Consider the following 17,274-nt stretch of genomic DNA (forward strand, 5'->3'; position numbering starts at 1 on the left):
TTAAAAGTCTGTGAACTCAAAAACAAGGTTAAAGTATCTTCTTGCTCACACATCTTGAAAGCTGCTCATCTCCTTTGTTGGCTCTGAACCAACAGTGGGCAATCCATATTGCTAGGGCAAGGATTTGTGCATCGCTCTTTAAGGACTGATTCGTGACGCTATTTATTTAGGACCACCGTCTTGCATTCACCACGTGCATTGCAGCTCTTGAAATATGTTTTTTTACCGAATTTGACAAAAATGTATCTTCTTGTTATTTTAGTTGCCGACCCCTGGTATAGGGTGATCACTGTTGAAGTCTCACACAGTGGTACTTATTTTGATACTAATTTTACAGACTCTAGAGGAATGATGAGGTAATGTTTCATTGATATAGGGGAACTTAACTCCCAAACATGGATGGAACTTAGACACATCGAATCGTTAGTTGAATTATTTGCCATGTGCCACCGGGTAATTTATTTACTTTTGCATTCATAGTTTATACATACCCCGTTCTAACGGCTAATCAATAGTTACGAGCAGTGGCGGCTCCTGCAAAATCTCTCAGGGGGGGCAAATGTCTGGATGATTGATAAGGTCCACCCATGCAATGAATAAATTAACAGCTTAAGCATGTAAAGGCAACTTCACTTCTTTAATATTAATGAAAAATAAAGTGACTCTTACAATACATCTTGTTTGTTTATATACTCACTATTAAAACAAACCACTCAAGTTTATTTTATTAAAGATTCCACTAGGTGGCGATAAATTATATTGTTGGATGAAACGTGCTTACGTATGATGACGTTAGCACGTATGATGACGTAAGCACGTTAGTGCATGCCCTCCCGGAAGCCATAGAGAATGCATTGCAGCGCCCCCGTTCGAAAAAAAACATCTTTGAATGTAAGTCTATGGGGCCACTCGGGGCGATTCTCAGCCGTAGTGAAATCGCCCAAAAAGAGGCGGTACTCCACAGAACGTGACATGACGCTGATTGGACTATATCCAGAGGCTGACAGTGACGGCTAGCGTGACTCTGTGGTTGAATGACATTGGTGGTGCGTCGCCCAATCGCCCTAATGAAGAAACCGCCCCTGGTTACGAGTACAAATTGATGTATTAGACATAGCCCATCAATGTGACCCTTTGTGGATATATCTGGAAGCCCTAAAATTTACTCTCTGCTCTCAATCTTTACTGCTCAAACGAGCATGCTGTTTGTTCACTTTTGGTCATGGTCCTGATGCAGTGGTGGACATTTTACATTCTCATGACGAGGGCTGGTATATTTATAGATATATAGATTAACCGCTTCGACCTCCCACAACGTGTAACTCATTTCATTGACCCAGGAGGAACAATAGGCTGACTCAACCCCCCCTCCCCAACTAGGATTTGAACTCTTAGCCTTCCGTTTGCAAGTCACCCTCTTACCCACAGTGTGACCAGAGCAGTAATATAAACACGTGTTACATGGCATATGCAGTGGACATTGTTATGTGTTCATTTAGCTGAGATCATGCACTGCCCAGAGGTGATGAGGAAGAGCACGTGGTGAAAGGTGAGGAGGGAGAGGGGTGGTGAGAGGCGAGGATGAAGAATAAAAAGGTGTGGTGAGAGGTGAGGAGGGAGAGGATGTGGTCATAGGTGAGGAGGGGAGCGGTTGTACAGTGGTTAGCGCCCTAAGCTACGAACCCGGCGACCCGGGTTCGATTCCCACTCACAACTGAACACCAGTGATGATTATCTGAACTGGTCCTGGACCTTACCTAGGTTGACTCGGCCTCAAATGAGTACCTCGTGAGGTGTCTAAACATCGCCACTAGGGAGACAAAGTCGGCCGGGTGTGGTGCTGGCCACCCACCCCCTCGTGTGCCGTGCATGCCTTAATAGGTGTTCACTAACAGCACTTGCCCCAAAAGTCTGTTAAGGCTATATGGAGGAACTTTGTATTTGGAGGGGAAAGGAAGAGGGGGTGGTGAGAGGTGAGGAGGTGAGGAGTGAGAAGAGAGGCTGTTGATATGTTCGGCGGGAGAGCAGTGCGTGAGAGGTGATGAAGGGGGATCAGAAGACGTGGTAAGAGGCGAGGAGGACAAAGACGGTGTGGTTGAGAGGTGAGGAGGGAGGGGAGGTGGTGAGGAGGAGGAAGAGGAGGAGGTGGTGACGTGTGTGGCTGAGAAGGCGTGAGCCGTGTGAATGGCAGGAAGCCGTGGACGTGCACGCGGAGGATGCTTGCGCATTTCCACCCGCGCTGTTTGTCAGCAGAAGCTTGGCTGCCTCAAGAGGTCACCCAACACCCCCCCCGCCCCCAGGGTACCCTGTGAACCCCTCCATACCAGATCGTTCTTTCGCACGCCACCCACACCTGGGACACTGCAACTCCTAATTAGCAGCATCCCCATTCACCGTTGTCTGACAACGCTATAACAACCCAACCGAGTACAACTACCCAGTCACTCGCTCAGTGGCATCGTTAACGAGTGTGCAGGCGGTGCAACTGCACGTGGGCCCATGGGTAGGAGGTGCCCATGCACTGGGCTGTGAAGAGAGGGAAGATTGGACGGTGTCCTCATTCCATTCCTTTTGTAATGTAGCTCTCAGAGACACCTTGCTCAGTTATATGTATATTTATGAAGAATAAAGTCCACCGACTCACTGATAACTTAACGAGCAACCGCGCGTGACTATTTCCACTTGGGTAACTTATGTGACTCTACGCGACGCTCCCTGTGTAGTTGGCTAGCTACACAGGAGCGGATGCGTAGCAGTCACGGAGACAATATAACTCTAGCCTTCCAAGACTACAAGGTGCCCGTTCCAGGACGATCAAGACGACCGCTCCAAGATGACGACGGCGACGACAGCTCTTTGGTTCCCCCACAATAGAAGCCCAGAGCCCTGGTCCACTGCCTCTGCTGCACAACAATTCTCTGAACAAAGTCCGTTCCTTAATTTCAGACAGAAAAGTCTGGAAAATACCGTTACAGGAATTAATTTGTCACACCACATCTATCTCGGCTTATTTTTTTCTTTTAAACCAAATATATAGAAATGAACCTGTTTTTATGATTACAGAAATATAGGCTACAATCATATAGTATTATTACTGACAGTCATACCTTGTATAGTAGTGGTAGCACCTTACGCGAGCAGCACTCCAAATGAGACTTCTCCAGCAGCACTCGATCAGCCAACAACATCAATGTCGCCCTTTAGGAGCCCCATGCCAAAAACAGCGAATGGCTCTCAAATCACAGGATCTTTGGGTACGACCTCAGCACAGGCATCGATCATGCAAAATACGGCTTCGCCATCTGCGTCAGGAAAGGCCTAATGGACTTTGAAGTCTTTATAAAGAACATGGATGGACACATGTGTATCTGCCATCACAATCTGATTCAGACAAGTTACACTCATCGAAGGTTACAAGGCCCCGAACATTGGCTTCCCCCCTGCCAGCACTTCCACCAGCAAGCCACACAGTGATCCCGTTGGTGATTTTAACAGCCACGAACACAGACTGGGGCTATTCAAACATTGACAAGGTAGGTGAACAGCTCACGGAATTCACATCAGCAAACACATGCAACTGTAGGTATGTATGTATGTTGAACTTCTTTCGTACCGATCCTCGCCAACCGTGCAAATTGGAGGTGCGGTGGAAGTACAACAAATTTAATAAAAAAAGCAGGATCAAAGAAATGGGTTTTCATTTCGACCCCAAACAGCCTTGCACTCTTCGACCTGAAATAACCAGGCACTTTCCGTTTCAGAACGTGGTGCACAGACCATAACCAAGACCTCAGATTTTTTTAAAATCAAAACACAAAAACAGTAACCCAGTGGCGACATGCATTCTTCCCCACTCTAAGGTGCTGACCAATAAGCTCTTAAACACGCAAAGTCTGCAAGCAAGAACATAGATACATTCTGTCATCTCGCTCCCTCATCCTCACTTGCAGCCCCCTATCTCAGGACTGGGGTTGATAAGGCCTTCAAGGGCTATAACTCAAACAAGGTGGCCGACAATTACATATTTACTCTGAAGTTTTAAAGAATAAGGGCACAGGTGGACGAGACTGGCTGGTGACCCTCAGTCATACACACAACAGGGACATTGCCTAAAGGGTCACCACCATCAAGCCAGGAGAGCCTCATGACAAACCTTCAAGTCATAACCCGATATTGTTATTGTCAGCGACCTCCAAGGTGATGGATCGCACCCTACTCGCATATCTTATACCCCTGGGTAGAGGACAACCTCCCAATCGAACATGCAGGCTTCCACCCAGGACGAAGCTGCAGCAATCTGCTTCTGGCATTCACAGCTAAATAAAAACTGACTTTCAAAGAGAATAAGAGAGGCCGCATTTTATAAACCTCTCAGCGACCTCTGATACCATCTGGAGACATGGTCTGCTGTAATCAAGTGCCGCATGACCATATGCTTCCTTTCCTCAGCTCTCAGCAACTGCACAGTTTGCATGCATCTGTTTGGAAAAAAACATGCTAGATCCACACTCCCACAGGGGTTGGTTCAGGCACCATCCCTTTTAAAAATCTTTGTAAGTGATTTATCAACCATGTCCCACAAATGCATATATACGGATGACACAGCCCTCATAACCCGAGGGCCGAACATCGAGAATGTTAGCAAGATACTGACCAATTACTTAGCAGCATGAACATACTTCCACAGATGGGGTTTTCAGCAACGTGACTATAACAAGGGCCCACTGTGTTTCATCTTAATAAGGCCACAAGGGACGTGATTGATATGTATTTTGTGTGGCAACTCTGATAAAAACGACCCCTTCCAAAAATACCTTGGGGTCACCCTCCAACTGAAGCCTGACCTTCTGGACTCATCTAAGAGAAGATCCTAGAAAATGTCAAGTCAAGGATTGGACTTCTCTTACAAAACTCTCCAGGATAACCTGAGGAGCGTCAGCCCCGAGATCTAAGAATGGCCACACTTGGCAATATTGTCGCCTTTTGCAGAGTTACTTGCACGCTCGTCTGGTCGCCAAGCTCACGTTCGAGAACGCTCGACCCTCACCTCAACAACGCAATAACAGGGACCCTCAAAGCAACGCCAACCGATTGTCTTCACTCCCTCGCCCACATCGCACTGCTGGGTTATCTGAAGAGATGCCCGAATAGTCTTCGAATTCACCCAAATTAGATTAAAACTAAACTTTTTTTATTTTACCAGGTAAGGCCCAACTGAGCTATATAGTTATTTTGCAGAAGCGACCGGGCCATACAATTATAGCTCAACGAAGCAGCTTATCACGTGGAAATTTATAGCAGCCACATATTCCACACGCATGTTCTAAATGTGGAGGGGAAAAAACGGTGAACACGGAAAAAAATTTCACAAGACCGAGGGGAGAGATAACATGCAAACTCCAAATGTACAAGCGTTGTCAGGGTCGAGATCAAACCTACGACCTCATACATACCAGGCAAGGGAATTAAGTATCTCGACGCCGAGCCTGCCCATTCGCGAGATGCTCAATAACCCTTCCAGGCCCTGTCTCAAGTCCCATGAACAACTCTGGGATCACAACTGCTGTGCGGAACCGTGCTAGGGATCGCAACAAACACCTTGTTGCACACCCCGACACAACAGCTAAAGGGATTTGACCTACCGCGGACACTGTGATCCACAACATCATACCTGTCAACCCCTTATCAGTGCCTTCTACATTGTAGGCCAATTCAAAGCTTTTCCGTCACCCCATGCCCATTATAAATCTCAAAGTTCATCCTACAAAGTCCCATCACAAGGGAGAAACACAAACAAATATACTTTTTTGCGCGTATTGAAACAGCTGTACGCTTTATGGACCTGAAAACTAAATTTCCCTGTACAAGAATACGGGTAAACCGTATTGGTTGACAGGTATTCAACATACTGATTTCATTATGCAACCGGGTGCTGTTGCCTAACTCCATTAAGTAGAATATCATAAATATAGTCCATCAACCTTTGCATGCAACGAAACCTCGAGTGTATCAACGAAACCCGCACCCCAAGCATCATGTGGCTCACACACCTCGATGCTCCAAGTTTTATCTTTTCACACAATCTAGCCAAGACGCCAGAAGCGTCGAAGAAAATCTCGAATGAGAAATGTAACTCTTGCCAAAAACACAAAGTCCCAGTATCACACAGTTCCCCTATCCTGCAGCCCCCCTCCGCCTACTACGCTTCATATATCGTCAGATGAAGGCTGCAAAGGTACAAGGATACCGCAGCAAAGCAGTGTGTGTGGTCAGCCATTACAGGGTGCTCAACAGTCATCAGCACAGATACAAATTACTGTACAGTACTTAAATATTGCACCACCATGTTTGACCAGAAGCAAACCTGTCAACACATACGGTTCACCCGTATTGTATAGGGAAATCGAGTTTTCAGGTCCATACGACGTAAAGCCGTTTCAATTCGGGAAATTTTATTTTGTCTATTTGTTTGTGTTTCTCCCTTGTAATGGGACTTTGCAAGATGGAGGTCGAGATGTATAAGGGTCACGGGGTGACCAATGAGGTCTGAATTGGTCTGTAAGAGGTATGCAGAATAATGGGGGGCTGATTGTTCAGCAGTGAGGGGTTTGCAGTCTCTTTCAGTCAACTCGATCCTTCAAACGCATGGTCTCAACATCCCGAGGCTTTCCTCTGATGGTGCATTATCATGCAAACAACACTCCGACGGTGGGGTACACCCGCTAACACATTCCTGCGGAGGGAGCTGGTAGGAACGTTGGGTTGCTCGGTCAATGGCCAGGGTCAACGGCGGCGTGGTGTATTCCGCAAATATGCCCGACTGTGAGGGCGGGCACAAGCCGACGTGAGTAGGTTAAACGTTGAGTTTTATAAGGGCACCACGGGGTGACCAGCCCCTCCCCACCCAGCCCCACCCCTCCCACCCTCCCCACCCTCGCCTCCCCACCCTCCCCACTCAGCCCCTCCCACCCTCCCCACCCAGAGCCTTTCCCACCCTCCCCACCCAGAGCCCTTCCCATCCAGCCCCTCCCCACCCTCCCCTCCCCACCCAGCCTCACCCTCCCCACCCAGCCCCTCCCCTCCCCACCCTGCCCCTCCCCACCCTCCCCTCTCCATCCAGCCCCACCCCTCCCATTTTTGGATGCACGACGGACGAACACAATAATCCCCTGTGGGCTGGTGGAACCAGGAGGTTCCTACCAGTAAATCCGACTGCGTCTCAAGACTCTGTAGGTACCCAAATAAATAAAAACCTCTGGGAATACGCGCATCGTTTAGATGACAAACGGTGTGTAACACCAGAGGAAGAGATTGGCAGAAGAGAATACATGGAGTCGACAGCACGGACGTCATGGAGAGGGAGTTTTTCTTGGATTGTGCCTCTTCTCTTCTTTGACGCGTTACTCACCCGTCAAAGAAGACTCAAGTTCCACCAGGCCAGCTCCTTCCGCACCAATTATTTACAGCAGCGTGTAAGCGGTTAACCTGCACCAGATTCTTATATGATTGTAATCAGCAGGGTGTAGCCGTTGAGCTATCCTCCTGTCCCTTCTTTTTTTACGATCAGAGGAAACAAGAAGATGCTCGGTGTAGTCGGCATTTTGCTTCGTTCATCATTTCGTTTTTTTGTGTTTATTTTCAATGCTTTGCTTTATGTGCCCCCCCCCCCCTTTAAATGAAAGATTTCCCTTCTTACCACATCTCCACTCGTCATCTTCCACCTGTCGTCACCTCGTCTCCTTCCCGTGTCTGTTCCCGATCTGTCCCCGGCTCCCCCATCTGCCCCCTGTCTCCTCCCCCGCGGCTCCCAGTGTCCCCGCGTCACTGCGGCCCGAAGGTCACTCACGCTCCCTCCCTCCCTCTCTCCTCCGCGCTCTCTCCCCATTCTCTCCATCCCCCCTCTCTCCTCCACCTCCTCTCCCTGCCGCCCGCCAACTCTCCCCCCCCCCGTCTCTCCCTGCTCTCCCTCCCTCTCCCCACTGCTCTCCCCGCTCTCTCGCTGGGGATGCGAGGCGCCGTCGTTTTGTTCGGAAGCGATGAACACCATGAACAGGGTGAAGCTGGTAGGTGACGGGGTGGGTGGGGTGGGCGATGATGGTTTCACCCATCATCACTATCACCGTCGTCATCACCACCACCACCATTACCACCGTCGTCATCTTCATCGTAATAGGAGCCTGAACAGACACGCAGCGGCGCTTCCTTCTTCCCCGCAGCGCTCCGCGTCCGCTGCTGAACGCGCCTTGCGCAGCAGCAGCGGGCGGCCAGTGTGTCCATGTTTGTCCTGAATCCCGTGAACAGCGCTCAGCCCGTACGGGCTGTGTGGACTTGGGGGCCGGGACGGGACCCCCCCACCCCTTCCTTCACAGGAACCCATCTGCTGGGTGTCAGCGACCATGTTCCAATTGTCATTGTCAGTAGCGGTTCATTTCTCATTTAATCCATGGGGTTTTTCCTTTCTTCCGGAGCTCAGCCCCGTATGTCTCCGGCTGAGATTATTCCCCGAGTGCCCAGGGATCATAATCGTCGGCGGCGTAATTGTGTAAGGACCCACGTGTCTCACAGCTGTGCAGGGTCACGTGGAAAGTAACCAGCTTGGTGGTCTTTAACACCGTGCTATGGCCAGGACATAAACCGGAGTAACGTTTCGCGCAATGAGTCTTCTTCAGGCAGCAAGGTCCACCCAGGGGATACGCGTGCACCGTGCTTCCTGTGTAGCGTGCGGGGGACACCTTTTTCCCATTGTAACTCGAGACGCCCGTTGCGTTCTTCTGTATGATCGGACAAGATTTTTCTTGCATCTGTGACCTTGCCACTTGGCGGGCGATACATCTGCTGTGACATAGGTGGCAGAAGTATATTCGTCGACAAAGGGTTACGGAAACACAATCGGAAGAGTGTGCCACGAAGCGGTGGAGAGGCGGATGAGTGGAATTATGTTCAGAGACAGCAAGAGGAACATGTGGATCAGAGAGCATTTTATATTGTATCATGCATTATATTGACTTAATAAAAGTAAGTGTGCTTGGGCAGGACGCGTCAATGGAAGGATTGGTGGGCAGTGGTCGATACTAATCGTGGAGTGGCAGTCCAGGAAGAGAACGCCCGACATGACGTATTTTTGCCGTTATAAAGAATTGAAATCAGCTCATGTGTAAAAGCTCGATCGATTGTTGCATAGTGAGATAACGAGAGATGGCATTGACTTGGGGAGGCCTTCATCCAGCAGTGGACAAATCATGGATAATGATGTTCTTACCACTTGTAGCTGTGATACGCTTATGCCACGAAGCACGTGTGTGGGATGCTAATAGCACTTGTCTGGGATTGTGTCCGTTGTGTTGAAATTGTGGGATCCGGCTCTTAATTTTCCAATTCTCTTGTGATCATGCCCCGTGCTAACGATTGTCAGTGTGCCCTGTGTTGTAATCACATGGAATTCCCCGTGTCCCTTGAAATTCAATGTTGTGGGCTCATGTCCCCAGAAATGTTACTGTGTTGAGAGCCAAGGTAGTGAGAGGTCGTATGAGCAGGGGTTGCTCTGAGCCCCGCACAGGAAGAAGTGGCATTCAGGCCCCCTTCCCGACCTGAATGGACACGTCTCAGTTTGAATAATGTAAAACGCCTCCCAAGGTCAGTCACGTGTGGTATGTTTTGTCGTATTCATCTTATAAGCAACAATGTTCAATCAGTGGTGGGTTGCTCTGCTGCACATGATGAGGGAAATTAATATTGTAATCACACGCTCATACCATCGCTCTGCACAGCTCCTTACAATCATTAATCTCTAAACCCTGTCAGAAAGCAATTCCGTTCCCTATTCCTTGGGTGTTCAGCAGCATCTTGAGTTACATTTGTGTTCAGGTGCTTTATAGATCCCTCTTGCATTGCAAACTACGGGCTGCTGTTGCTGTGTTTATTTTGTGTGTGCCCTGCGCGTATGCTCAGTGACGCAACGGTTCAAGCAGGTGTCCGAGTGATGCGTCCCCATCCATGAGGCAGTGGGCACGGTGCCACGGCCTCTCTCTCTCTCCCTCGTCTCTCCCACCCCTCCTCTCCCCTTCCTCACCGCTCCCTACCCTCCCATCTCTTCTCCCCTCCCCCTTCCCACCGTGTTCCGTCCACCTCCTTCCACGATATCTCCCCCCCCGCCCCACTCCTCCACACTCTCCCTTCCCCGTCTCACCTCACGGTCACCGGGGTCGCTGCTCTCCTTCCCCTCGCCCCCATCCCACCGCTGTGTGTGGGACGCGGCAGGGCCGCAGCAGCCCCGCCATGGCGCTCGCGTTCTGCGGCAGCGACAGCTCCAACGTGTCGGCGTACAGCGTGGACCGCGGGGTGCTCAGCAACGGCTGCTTCGTGGACGCGCTCAACCTGGTGCCGCACGTCTTCCTGCTCTTCATCACCTTCCCCATCCTCTTCATAGGTGTGTCCATGTGCCAGCACTCTTGTGTCCTCTCCTCCTCACAGGTGCATGCTTGTGTCACCTCCTCTCCTCTTTTGGTTGTCAGGTGACTTAATCCCAGCTCTTGATTTCATTGCACGCGAATACTTTGTGTAAAGTTTATTTCAATCAGACGCACATTTGTTTATGTTGTTTTGACAAATATTCTGCTTTCAAGGTCAGTGACACATGTTATGTCTAATTGGTTAGGTGGCATTTTTTCATGCTTTGTATAAAGTTGCTGCTTTCTTGAAATTGTCATATCTTAAAGAGGGAAAGTTGACCAAAATGTCAAGATCATGTTTTCTTGCAGTGAAAGAGAGAACCCGTTTGTATTTTGCGTTAACCTTTCATTCGTTATTAATGACAACAGCGGTGACGTTTGTTCAGCCTGCTGAGCAGCTCGTATTCGAGGGGAGAACATTGCGACGATTTCACCGCGTGAGAAGGTTGCCGCAGCTCACTTGCTCACTTACACGGTTCAAGCGACCTCGGTCGTCATCTCATGAAAATAAATAATGTAACACGTTTCTGATTTCCCTGGTCCACATTTCCATTAAAAAAACACAACTTGTTATTGTGACAGAACATTTCAATTTCAACCCCGTTAGTTTCCATTGAGACTACAATTGAACATTTTTCAGCATTTCCAAGTAAAATGCTACGATACAAAGCAAAATGCACAACGGGAAAATTAAGTGCATATTACCGGAATTAAATTACGAAAAAGACTAAATAGCCAGCGTGGTGACTTGCGGCCAAATAACCCCCACTCCCCGCACGGCATGGAGAGGCTCGCAATCGTCCAGGTGTGGAGGACAGCATGGGCTGGAAAAAAAACAATGCGGCCCTGTGGAATGGCAACCCTCCGACTAGCACGGTTGGCTACGTACGGTGCAAAAGAAGTTCAACATACACTCATACATACAACGTCTTATGGTAACGCGTGCATGCGCGCGAGCAGGATGGGGCAGCCAGAGCTCCAAGGTGCAGATCCACCACAACACGTGGCTGCACTTCCCCGGCCACAACCTGCGCTGGATCTTCACCTTCGTGCTGCTCTTCGTGCACGTGTGTGAGATCGCCGAGGGGGTCGTGTCTGACGGGTGAGTTTGACGGGGAATCATCGCAGTCAGCCTGTCGCCACCCATGGGCGGAAGGAGACGAGCAGAGGCAGCCACGGGACGCCCGTGGTTAGTGAATATAGAGGGAAGCGGTCGACCGTGTGTCCGTTGAACACGTAAGGCCAGTGCGCGTGTGTAATTGTACGTGTATAGCCTGTGACAACTGCGGGGGCATCTCGCTCCTCAGTGTGCCGGGTGAGGTCCTGGCGGGGATTGTTCAACATCGCCTTGCTAGGCATGCTGGGGAGAGGCTTGCGGAGCCCCGGTGTGGTTTCAGGAAAGGGCGGTCCTGCACAGATGCCATATTTTCTGTCCGTCTGCTACAGCAGAGGTGTAGGGAATTCCAAAAAGACCTACATCTCTGCTTTATTGACCTGGTCAAGGCCTATGATACCATCAGTAGGACTGGGCTCTGGGTTGTTCTTCGTGCTTTCGGAGTCCCTGACCCTCTGCTCACGATCATTAAGGACCTTCATGATGGTGAGCGGGCCCGGGTAAAACTACGTGGCCGGGAGTCGGAGCCTTTCCCTGTACACCTTGGGGTGCGACAGGGATGTCCTCTGGCTCCCACATTATTTAACATCTATTTCGACTGCGTAGTTCGTGAAGCCTTCAATAGCTGTACCGGGGGAATTACCATTTGGTACAGATATAATGGGAGGCTGATCGACGCCCGGGTGCGATCAAGGGATGGCTCCCTATTGGTCAACCACGTTATGTATGCCGATGATTTGGTAATAGCTGCTCATTCAGAAGAGGAGTTGGAGACGCTGCTGCTGAGGCTGGAGTGTGCCACTAAGAAGTGGGGCCTTACCATCGGCCCCACCAAGGCTAAGCACCTGCCTGGGTATTTTGTGCCATCGGGCACTCCGCCCCCACGGCTCCCAGTCGGTGATGGGGCAGTTGTGGAGAGAGTGGAGAGTTTCCCATGCCTGGGCAGTGTGCTCATGACCAGCTCCAGTTTATCAGCAGAGGTCTCACTCCGAATCAGTCGAGCGGCAATATCTTTTCATCGGTTGCGTAACGCTGTGTGGAAGCTACCTGGTCTGTCGCTCCGCACGAAGCTTCAGGTCTTCTCGGCCACGGTCATTCCCTCCCTTCTCTACGCTTGCGAGACGTGGACCCCCCTGGTGGAGCATCTTCGCCGGTTGGAAACATTTAGGCTGGCCTGCCTACGATCCATCCTGGGTTTGACCAGGCTGGATTGTGTGAGGAGCTCACAAGTCCTTGAAAGATCTGGGCAAAGTCCCATCAGTGAGCTCCTCCGGCAGGCAAGGCTGCGTTGGCTGGGTCATGTAGCCCGCATGCCCAGCCACCGCATGCCTGGACAGCTTTTGTTCGGCCGGATCGAGGGGGCTAGGCGGGCGCGGCACGGGCTAGAGAAGAGATGGAGTGATGTGGTACAAGAGGACGTGGAGCTGAGTGGACTTGCCGATGACTGGTACCAGCGGTGTCAAGATCGGCCTCAGTGGAGGAGGCTCGTGAAGGACGCTACTGGGCAGTTGGAGGCAGTCGCCCTCCAACAACAACGGAGGGCGGAGGAGCGACGCTCACAACAACGAGCGGAGCGCCGGGTGGCTAAAGCACAGCAAGTTGGCACAGTAGGGGGCACAGGTGGTGCATCAGCCAGTCATCTCGGTCATCTCAGTCAGTCGACCCGTGGCACCTGGGTCTGCCCCGTGACCTCCTGCCAGCGGGCGTTCGACACTTCACGTGGCCTCAAGGTGCACATGGCCTGGCACAAGCGTCGTGGTGACGTCACCGCCACTTAGTGGCGAATGGCGGTTGTTGTTGTATAGCCTGTTTGTCAATCCGCCGTTGGATAAGCGAGGGCTGTTTCACCAAACTCCACCACGCTGGTCAGTGCAGGTTGGTGAAGATACACACCTGTAAGTGCATGACTTACACAGGCGACTTGCTACGACCTTCATAATGTGAATATAGTTGACAACAGAAACATTACCACAGTTGCCACTCACTATAGAAATCCACCACCACCACAAACAGCACTGCAACTCCAATTTACTCCTCTCGTAATGATGACAAACAATCAAAACAACATTTGTATATTTCTCATAATAAGTAATATATAAATTACCTGTTACATTACATGACTGGTTTAAGCAGCTGCCACATTTAAAATGCTTTTTCTCACTTTCAAAGATAACTGCACCGATTTGTAATAATCTTGAAAATGACTTTTGCCACAATATTTGCTCGGAGAATCGCTGCGCGGTGTACGACGCTTATAAACTGGCAGCACCCCACTGCTGTAATCGGCGGAGTTAGCATGCATGCTTGAATACAGCAATTACAATTTACCACCGATGGGAACTATCGTACTATTAAAATAAATTATTGTTGATATGCACGATTACATAACACTGCTAAATGTCCTGCGACCGAGTGCCACAAATACAATACTGTTAGACTTGTTGCTACTGATAACAGCAATCGTCTCTGACAACAAAATTAATTCATATTGCAATTCACTGGTACGATGATACTGAATTTACAGGTTCCTACCGAGAGTGACTGGAACATAATACATTATTCACTCGTGCTCAACGAATTGACATATACATGATACTGCTATGTGTCATACTCTTGATACTAAACCAACAGTGCTAGGATTGCCAATTCTTAAATCAACCCGTTAAATAAAGCTATAGCATGTTCTGTGTATGTTCAAAGTTGTGGAACTCTAACTCTATAATAAGTCTGAAAGTAAAAAAAATAGTTCCAGCGTTATGTTTTGACTTGCTGCATCCCCAACGAGGGTTATTTTCTGCATCGGGGTTTTTGTTATCGACGTAAATTTAAATAACGTCAAAATATAGTGCTGTACTGTACAATATAATACTGTGCAGTACAATCAACAAAAATGGTACGTCATCAGCCATGATCTATCCACTGCTGGATGAAGGCCTCACCTCTACTTTATGGTCTTGTGATGTGACGATCTGTCCGGCATCTGCAAATGAACTTAATTTATCACGGGGAAGACGACTTGCCCTGGCTGCCACGCCATCGCCAGTTTTGACTGTTGGTCCTTCTCACAACGATTTCCTCCCCGAGCCCACGTACTTTTCTTTACAGTCAATGTTGTCTATAGTGTGCGTATGTTCCCCCAGCAATGGGTTTGCTTTTCCTCTCCAGTGTAATTTCAAACATGCACCTCTCCTCCCATGCTTCATTTTAACACTTTTCAGATTTTTGTCTATTTGCTTCGTCATCGTCCATGTTTCTGATCCATATTTCATAGTATGCAATACACACTGATTAAACGCTGTCTGCCTGACACATTGGTATGATGACTATGCACAAGTACACACGTAAAACTGAACATTTACACTGAATTGTATGAAGAAGAAAATAACATATATATTGGAAGGGGAGTCAGACGAGGTCACACATTTTTGCAGGTTATTTAAAGCGACAGTAGAATATGTTTGTCCAAATTGGATTGGAATAAACATAAATGGAGACGGTATGAACCACTTTTCTGATGACAGTCATTATAACAATCAATGGAATAAACGGTACAAACTGTCAAAGTGCTGTTTATGGAGACTTTAAAACCATTAAATACAATTTGACTCGTGACGTCATTTGCAAGAGTAGTCGATTGCGTGCCGACGGCAATGGTCCAAATTGGGCGAATCTGGAAAATTAGGCGCAAAATTCCCAAATTGAAACTTTACTTAGCAATCATCGTCCCCCTTCTACGGAAACTTGCCAGGACCCTCCTTAAAAAAGAATCATGAGACACAGTGAGATTTTCCTGGGTATAAACAAGATTAATAATACAAATAGTGAATCAAACGAGTAAAGAACCCATTGGTCTGCAACTGAAAATAAGAGACAGCTGTCATTTTCATGCTCTTCTCACAATCCTCTACTAGGAGCACTAAAGAGAACCTGATTTGTACGTAGTACTATTTTTTATTTTACCAGGTAGGGCCAACTGAGCTATATTTAGCTCTTTTTCAGAAGCGACCTGGCCACAAATGAGAGCTCAACGAAGTGGCTTATCACGTGGGCATTTATAGCAGCAGCCAAATACTCTAAATGTGGATGGAAAAACCGAAGGACCCGGAGAAAATTCCACTCGACCACAGGCAGACAGGGCCACATAATATATTGTGAGTTTTTTTATGTTCTTTTGTAATTCTGGTGAAATAATGACATTCATACTAGCACAAATTGAAAAGTTAGATCAATTTTAAATGAACTGTGTCAGCCTTCTTTATTCGTTACTCCCACCTCATCGGTGTCACTATCTATTATACATCTTACGAACTTCTTTTTCCACCTTTTCAATTCATTACAACTTCTTGGTTCTTTCGGTAAAGTCACGTAGAAGGAAAATAATAAAATAATAAAAGTAAAACATAATAAAATAATTCTCACGACGTTTCGGCCACAACGCAAGCAGCCGTCTTCAGGTGGAAAACAGGTCTGTCTTCTCGACAGGGTTATAGTCTTCTCGACAGACCTGTTCTCCACCTGAAGACGGCTGCTTGCGTTGTGGCCGAAACGTCGTGAGAATTATTTTATTATGTTTTATTTTTATTATTTTCCTTCTACATGACTTTACCGAAAGAACCAAGAAGATGAATCCCTGCAGTCACGAAAGCTTTACATCGAAATTCATTACAAGTTTATTTGTTCTGTGTAAAATCCCGTTTAGTAATTTGCCCAGATAGTTTTGGTGATGACGGTCCACAGCAGCCACTAAACAACAGCAACAGGGTTATAGTTGTGGTGGAGAGGAGCCCAGCCAGCATCCAGCCAGGAAACAAGGCCATATCTTATTATTAATAGTGTATGGTGTATCGCCACCTCAGAGAGCGGGGCCTGACTGCGTAGGGGTTTCTCACAGCGCTGCATGCGTCTTCTCCGAGTGGCCATGAGCGAGGTTGCTGCGGAGAAGGGGAACGGGCACAGGAAGAAGCGTTGCATTGCAACCTGTCATGTAACATACGGCAAACTTGCCTTTGGCAGCAGACGTTGCACTTTGGTGGATTGTTTCATTATTGATGCCCCAGGGTGTTATATGACTGCAGGTCAAAGGATCGTGTATCCTGCTCAGGATGTGAAGATTCCCTTTGTATGCTGTGGAAATAAATGTCAATCGAAAAAGAACAATTTCCTCCTCAAATAACCCTTTTGCCCGCACATCTCATGTGGCATCTGTTGACCTCAAGCCTTGAATGACGGAAAGAAAATTACTAATTTGGGACTACACAGAATAATCGTTGCCCCTTTTGACAGACTAATGCCCGATTGTAGGCCAGGTGCCCTGAGCCATCCCACGTGTTCGAGATGAGATGTGACGTAAGTCGCTTATCGTGTACAGAAGCCCCAGTGTAAAGGAGGGCGCAATATCAATAACACATTTTTAGATTACTACCGGCGATGGAGAGGGCAGTGAGCAAGGAGAGGATAACAAAACACCAGACGAAGGGAGATTTCAAAAGAGGAGGTAGGGGGTTGTTGAGTATGCAAGCATTACAAGATGTGGCATAAGAGAGGAAGAGATATTAAGGTGTTGGTGGTTTGCCATAATGGCCTCGAGCTAATGTATAGGATATCAATACGTCGAGTTCCCTTTCACTAAGAACCTGAAGATTTCCTCGGTCCTGAACTTGTGACATTGCAGATAACATGGTTCATTCAGCACACAACTTCCCATATGTGCAA

At 48.3% G+C, this 17,274-nt stretch overlaps 1 protein-coding gene across 3 annotated transcripts in view; it reads left to right on the forward strand.

Moving 5' to 3' along the window:
* The first annotated feature begins 7,442 nt into the window (after positions 1-7,442).
* LOC144936460 (ATP-binding cassette sub-family C member 8-like) overlaps positions 7,443-17,274 on the forward strand; it is a 113,917-nt gene continuing 104,085 nt past the window's right edge. For 2 of the 3 annotated variants that reach the window (XM_078863528.1, XM_078863529.1), the window contains exons 1-3: positions 7,895-8,063; positions 10,258-10,426; positions 11,409-11,550. In XM_078863528.1, the coding sequence (XP_078719654.1) occupies positions 8,037-8,063; positions 10,258-10,426; positions 11,409-11,550 (338 nt within the window). In that variant the 5' untranslated portion in view covers positions 7,895-8,036. Of the gene's footprint in view, positions 7,473-7,894; positions 8,064-10,257; positions 10,427-11,408; positions 11,551-17,274 lie in introns of those variants that run through there. The other variant, XM_078863530.1, reaches the window with a different exon arrangement.

Source organism: Lampetra fluviatilis, chromosome 16, assembly GCF_964198595.1.
Source record: "Lampetra fluviatilis chromosome 16, kcLamFluv1.1, whole genome shotgun sequence".
NCBI classification, from domain to species: domain Eukaryota; kingdom Metazoa; phylum Chordata; class Hyperoartia; order Petromyzontiformes; family Petromyzontidae; genus Lampetra; species Lampetra fluviatilis.